The 7,053-nt window shown below is 44.7% G+C and overlaps 1 protein-coding gene across 1 annotated transcript; it reads left to right on the top strand.

Annotated features, from left to right (window-relative positions):
• Window positions 1–1,147: 1,147 nt before the first annotated feature.
• Window positions 1,148–6,474, top strand: LOC122546311 (C3 and PZP-like alpha-2-macroglobulin domain-containing protein 8). Its single transcript, XM_043685069.1, has 3 exons — window positions 1,148–1,286; window positions 1,388–1,553; window positions 6,008–6,474. The coding sequence occupies exons 1-3, from the start codon at window positions 1,269–1,271 to the stop codon at window positions 6,097–6,099; spliced, it is 276 nt and encodes a 91-aa protein (XP_043541004.1). The 5' UTR covers window positions 1,148–1,268; the 3' UTR covers window positions 6,100–6,474.
• The last annotated feature ends 579 nt before the right edge of the window (window positions 6,475–7,053 follow it).

Raw genomic sequence — 7,053 nt, 5'->3', positions numbered from 1 at the left:
CTCTATGGAGAGGAGGAGGAGGGGGAAAGAGAGGTGACCTGATCGAGGAATACAAGGTAATGAGAAGCAATAGTCAGACTTTTCCCCAGGGCAGGATTGACTGGTACAAGGGGTCATAGTTTTAAGGTATAGAAGAGACATCAGAGGTAGGTTCTTTACACAGAAAGTTGTGAATGCATGGAATGCGTTGCTAGTAGTGGTGGTGGAATCAGAATCATTAGGGACATTTAAGTGTCTGCTGGATATGCACATAGACAGCGGTGAATTGAGGGGTGCATAGATTGTTATTTTATTTTAGATTAGGAATAATCCTCAGCACAACATCATGGGCTGAAGGGCCTGTTCTGTGCTGTACTTTTTTATGTTCTATTAATAAATAAAATGAAAAAATTGAGGGCCCAACATAGATCCTTGTGGGATATCACTGATGCCAACATGCTAGTTTGTGTACCTGCCATTATCCTGACTTGCTGTTACCTGCCACCTCTTACCTGTTAGGCAAAGAGCTGAAGCTTCTCCAATGAGAAATTCAGGATCCCTCAATTTGCTTCCCTTGTAGTCACACCCTCTTGTCTCAGGTCACTGGCTACATGTGAAAGTATTAATCTGGTGGAGATTCAATTTAGTAGTTACTTACCACCAATAAACACAGCTTTTCCAGTGATATCATTGTTTTTTGATTCCACCAGTCTTCTCCCTCACTGACTACTGTTTTCCCTTTGACCCCAATTACCTAAGACCTTATTTTGATGAGTATCCTGGTCTTTAATATCACTGTCACACCTGACACTAGTTACACTATATCATGCAATGAAGCCCCATTGAGCAAGCTCTCCCGCTATCACTCCTCATTCAAAGCTTCTCAAACCATTTGTCTCATTAACTCATTTCAGCTAAATTCCTGTTTTCAAGCTGCAATTAAACTACACCCAATCAAAAGAGAACTTCTAGTTAATATCTCAATTAAAGAACATACCAGACTTTAGATTATAATTAATTCTTGCATCAAATTAAATTGTTCCTTGAACCTTACCCTGCCACTGTAGCTTGCTGCTTTCACGTAGACAAACTCTTGGTGCAGCCAATACTTTCCCACCTGCCACAAGTTTTGCTCTTTGACATGAGTAAAATAAATGCAGACTATGCATGATACACAAGAACTCATACTTATAATTTGAAAATAGGACTAAGTTATTTTCTTTCTCAACTATTGCATCTCTGCCTGTTGTTCTGTTGAAGACAGTGACATTGGCTGGATACTGTCCTGTATGTCAGGTTGGTTGGGGGTAGGTGGTCTCCCAAAGTATCCTGGAAATCTGGTAAAGTGCTGTAACCCTGTCTGTCCACAGTCATTGTCCCCCTCTAATTTCTTATCCTTTGTCCTCAGGTACCTCCAGGGGTCAGCGGACAGGCACACTTAAAGGTTTGGGGCAATCGATATCTCACTGATGATGGATACATCTTCCATAATTTCACAACCGTTACCATTGACTCCAAGGGATCTTCAGTATTTATCCAGACAGACAAACCAGTCTACAAACCCAAACAGAAAGGTACAGCTTGCCTCACCCCACCTGTACATTCTGCATTCTTTTTCCAGATTAACATGTCACCTGGTATTACTTACAGAGCTATGATACACATTACACAAACGTTATTCCATAGCAACCCATTCACCTCTGTGAGAAAATCGGGTATAAGACTCTGTGTAGCTGATGCACGTTTAGAGGGTCAGTACTGAGGGAGTGCTGCACTGTCAGAGGTCAGTAATGAGGGAGTGCCACACTGATGGAAGGAGAGGGCCGAGGGAAGCACTGGACTGTTGGAGGGTCAGTGCCAATGGAGCGGTGCGCTGTCGAAGGGTCAGTGCCGAGGGAGCACCGCACTGTTGGTGGGTCAGTGCTGTGGGAGTGCCGGAGGGTCAGTGCTGAGGGAGCGCCGCACTGTCGGAGGGTCAGTGCTGAGGGAGCGCTGCACTGTCGGAGAGTCAGTGCTGAGGGAGCGCCGCACTGCCGGAGGGTCAGTGCTGAGGCAGTGGGCACTGCCGGAGGGTCAGTGCTGAGGAAGTGGGCACTGTCGGAGGGTCAGTGCTAAGGGAGCGCTGCACTGTCGGAGGGTCAGTGCTAAGGGAGTGCCGCACTGTCGGAGGGTCAGTGCTGAGGGAGTGCTGCACTGTCGGAGGGTCTATGCTGAGGGAGTGGGCACTGTCGGAGGGTCAGCGCTGAGGGAGTACCGCACCGTCGGTGGGTCAGTGCTGAGGGAGCATCACACTGTTGGAGGGATGGTGCTGAGGGAGCGCCGCACTGTCGGAGGGTCAGTGCTGAGGGAGTGCCGCACTGTCGGAGGGTCAGTGCTGAGGGAGCGTCACACTGTCGGAGGGTCAGTGCTGAGGGAGTACTGCACTGTCGGAGGGTCAGCACTGAGGGAGCGTCACACTGTCGGAGGGTCAGCGCTGAGGGAGCGCCGCACTGTCGGAGGTCAGTGCTGAGGGAGCGTCACACTGTCAGCAGGTCAGTGCTGAGGGAGCGCTGCACGATTGGAGTTTTGTCTTTTTAATGAGATCTTAAACTGAGCTTCTGAATGTTCAGACTCTGTCCTTGAAGCCCCAATTGAAGGTGCTGCCTAGCTATATTGGTCTTGCCCTCTCTTGCTTTGTCAATCACTTCTTTCCCTCTTTTCTCCTCTTTTTGTTCTTTCTGTCACTGTCTCTCCTTTCCCTTTTACTAATTTCATCACTTTTTCTTATATGCTCTTTCTTGTATCTTTATGTCCCAGAGCCAGTTTCTTTATTTGTCTCTTTTTTTACCCTCCCTCTCTCTCTCTCCCTCTCTTTCTCTCTCAAGTAATTCTGCTTGTTAGGAAGGATTGAGGAGGTAGCAGAAACTAAGTGGTACAATATCGAGAGGGCAGTGAGAGTCAGAGAGCCTGGCAGTTGTATGTTCAGTGATGTCTGTAAGTAGCAAAGTGAGTTGGTTTTATAAAAATATGCAGGACTTCTGCTGTGAACAGGTGCAGAGAACAAATAGGAAGCTATGTTCCACCTTTCAAACACTCTGGTTACACCACAGCTGGAGCAATGTGTTTGGAAGGAAGTCAGACCATGGAGAACATTCAGGGAAAATTAATTCGAATGATATTTACAGGTCCTGGAGATTCGCGTATTCCCAAGAGCAGTGACAATTAAGAGTAGATTTACTTGTGATAGTGAGTTTTGAGAATGTCACCACAGGAAATGGCATCACCAACCCAAACATATAAATATAAAGCAGGAATTATCAACAGTGCTTCGTCCAGAGGCCCACTGAAGATGTTACCTAGTAGGGTGATGAAATGTCTGGAAATGAACCTTCCAGCTCAGCGAGCAAGCCTACATCCATTTACTTGTGGTGTTCAAAGATAGGATGGGTTTTGAGCAGGTACATAAGGAGAAATTATTTTCTAGGTCAGGAGGATCACTAACCAGAGGGACACAGGTTGAAGAGCACTGGTAAGAGAAAGCAGTCAGTCAGAGCAGTGTATAGAGACACAATATTTGTTTTCCCATTCCTCTGCTGACTCCAGTCTGCTTTGACAATGATGCAACAACTACAACTAGAATTTATTTTTAATTTATTAAAATATTCTAGAGTCTATCACAGGACTGTTGTGAAATTTTGTTCAGTAGGCAAGGAACTAATAAGACAGGTTGAAGACACCCATTTTAAGGAGGGAATTTGGGAGCTTGGGCCCCAGGCAGTTCAAAGGAAAGCCACCAAAGTTGGAGCGATTACCAACATACAAATTAGGAGCAGGAGTAGGCCATTTGGCCCCTCGAGCCTGCTCCACCATTCAATAATATCATGGCTGACCTGATTGTGTTTTGAATTCCACATTCACATTCGTTCCTGAAAACCCTTGATTCCGGTGCTTAACAAAAGCCTGTCCAGTTCTGTCTTCAAAAATATTCAATCACCTCCATTTCTACCACTTTCGGTGGTAGAGAATTCCAAAGTCTCCTTATCTGTGTTCTAAAAATTTTCAAACAGTGCCCCCTAGTTCTGGAGTGACCCACAAGAGGAAATATCTTCTCCAAGTCCACCCTTTCAAGGTCATTCAGGATGTTAAACCCTTCAATCAGGTCAGCCCTCACTCTTCCAAACTTCAGTGGAAACAAACCCAGTATGTCCAAACTTTCCTCATAAGATAACCCACTCATTCCAGGTACCAATCCAGTAAAGCTCCTCTGACCTTCCCACAGTGCATTTATATCCTTCCTCAAATAAGGAGATCAAAACTTGTACACAATATTCAAGATGTGGTCTCACTCATTAATCAAAGCTTAATGTCTTCTTATGCTCAATTTCTCTCATCATAAAGGATAGCATCCCAGTAGCCGCCTTGATTCTTTGCTGTATCTTGCATACTAATCTTGTTGTGACTCATGAACTGGGACACTCCCATCCCTCTGCACTTGTGAATTTCGCAGTCGTTCTTCATTTAAGTGAAACTCTGCTTTTTTATTTTTCTGACCAACAATAAGGGACCATTTTAATACCGTGTCTTGATGTTCAGTGGTGTTACCATCACTCAGTCCCTCACTACAAACATTCTAGAACTACCATTGACCAGAAACTAAACTGGACTCACCACACAAAAACACTGTGGCTACAAGAGCAGGTCAGAGACTAGGGATACTGTGGCCAATAGCTCACCTCCTAACTCCCCAAAGCCTGCCCACCAGCTACACGCAAAAGTCTGGAGTGTGATGGAATACTCCCCACTCGCCTGGATGGGGGCAGCTCCAGTAACACTCAAGAAGCTTGATACCAGCCAGGGACAAAGCAGCCGCTTGATTGGCACCACATTCCCAAACATCCACTCCCTCCACCACCCACGCTCAGTAGCAACAGTGTGTACCATCTACAAGTTGCATTGCAGAAATTCACCAAAGATCTTTAGGCAACTCCTCCCAAATCCATGACCACTTCCATCTAGAAGGACCACGGCAGCAGATACATGGGAACACCACCCCTTGCAAGTTCCCCTCCAAGCCACTCACCATCCTGACTTGGAAGTATATCACTGTTCCTTCACTGTCACTAGGTCAAAATCCTGGAATTCCCTCCCTAAGGGCACATGGACTGCAGTGGTTCAAGAAGGCAGCTCCCCCCAACCTCTTCAAGGGGCAATTAGAAACAGGCAATAAATGCTGGCCGCCCACATCTCATGCGTGAATAAATATTTTTCTTTTCTTCACATTATTCTCCTCCTACAAGATATTTGCTCAGTCACCCAATCTATGTATATCCACCTGCAACCTCCTTGTGTCCTCTTCACAACGTATGTTCCTGCCTATCTTGGTGTTTTCTGTAAACTTAGACCTTCACATCCCTCATCTGAATCATTGATGTAATTGGAACAAGTCAGACCTAAGACCAGACCTGTGGGGAATCTCCTCTCTCTTCACATCTGCCAACCAGAAAAAGATCTATTTATGCATCCTCTGATTTGCGCCAGCCAGGTAATTTTCTGTCACCCTGTATAGCATGAAGATTAAAGTCAGGGTGGTGCATGATGCTGTGGTTCTGTTCGCTGAGCTGGAAGTTTTTGTTGCAAACGTTTCGTCCCCTATCTAGGTGACATCCTCAGTGTTTGGGAGCCTCCTGTGAAGCGCTTCTGTGGTATTTCCTCCGGCATTTATAGTGGCCTGTCCCTGCCGCTTCCGGTTGTCAGTTTCAGCTGTCCGCTGTAGTGGCCGGTATATTGGGTCCAGATCGATGTGTTTGTTGATACCAGTCAGGGACAAAGCAGCCGCTTGATTGGCACCACATCCCACAAACTCCATCAACAAACACATCGACCTCATCTGGATAACTGAACAGTGTGCTGCATGACAAAACTCTCAATGTTGGGGTTGGTTTTTAATATAATCACACTTTAAAAAGAAATCTGTGAAAACAAAGATTAAACGTATAACAATAACTGTGATTTAGTTTGCTGACTCCTTTTCCTTCTCTTCCAAACACAGTGCTGATAAATGTGTTCACTGTCACCCCTGACCTTCGACCCACCAATCAAAAGGTAAGGTTTCTCTCTGCGTCTGACATGTTTCAATGTTGAAAAATAATTAAAAACAACAAGAGTGATTTATTAAACTAGTGACCAATTACGGGCAACAACTGAACGATTTTCAGAACCAGTTTTAGAAATGAGGAAAAATTTCTGTCTTCGCTCTTCAGTGATGTCTGGATTAGGGAGCTTTCCTACTTGTGATCCAATTCACTGCCCAGTGTGATGTAAATCACTCATTTCTGGGTCAGTATCTGCACCCTGTAGTTACAGATTTTGGTGGATTCCCTTCTTGCATTCCCTCCTCTGTCAGTAAGGGGTACAATGTCAGGAGGTTACAGCTGAGTGGGATGTGGACCGAATGAGTGGTGAATTAGATTTGTGTAAGTTCTAATAAGACTTTTTTCAGGTTTAAATATAGATTAAAATTCAGGCTTTGAGATACAACAAGTAACCTTCAAGTAAGTTGTTTATGAAAAGGAAATCATGCTTGACAAATCTACTGGAAATTTCCAAGGATGCAACTAGTAAAGATGCTAAGGGGAGCCAGTGGAAGTGGTTTACTTGGACTTTCAGAAAGTTTTCAGCAGGGTCTCCCATGGGAGATTTGTGTGTAAAATTAAAGTGTTTGGGATTGGGGGTAGTGTATTCACATGGATAGAGAATTGGTTGGCAGACGGAAAACACCAAATAGGAATAATGGAGTCATTTTCTGAGTGACAGCCAGTGATCAGTGGGACACTGCAAAGATATGTCATTGATTCCAGCTATTCACAATCTATATTACTGATTTGGATGAAGGAAATAGATGTGGTATCTTTGGGTTTGCAGAGGACGTAAAGCTGGATGGGAAGGTAAGCTATGAGGTGGATACAGAGAGACTAGTTTGATTTGGATAAGTTGAGTGAGTGGGTAAATGTCTGGTGGATAAATGTGAGGTTATCCACTTTGTTAGCAGATCAACAGGAAGGCAGATTATTACCTGAACAGTGATAGGTTGGGAAA

The sequence above is a fragment of the Chiloscyllium plagiosum genome, unplaced genomic scaffold (genome assembly GCF_004010195.1).
Source record: "Chiloscyllium plagiosum isolate BGI_BamShark_2017 unplaced genomic scaffold, ASM401019v2 scaf_11415, whole genome shotgun sequence".
In the NCBI taxonomy this organism is placed as follows: Eukaryota; Metazoa; Chordata; class Chondrichthyes; order Orectolobiformes; family Hemiscylliidae; genus Chiloscyllium; species Chiloscyllium plagiosum.
Note: the sequence above shows the minus strand (reverse complement) of the source record. Positions and strands in the feature narration are given on the sequence as shown.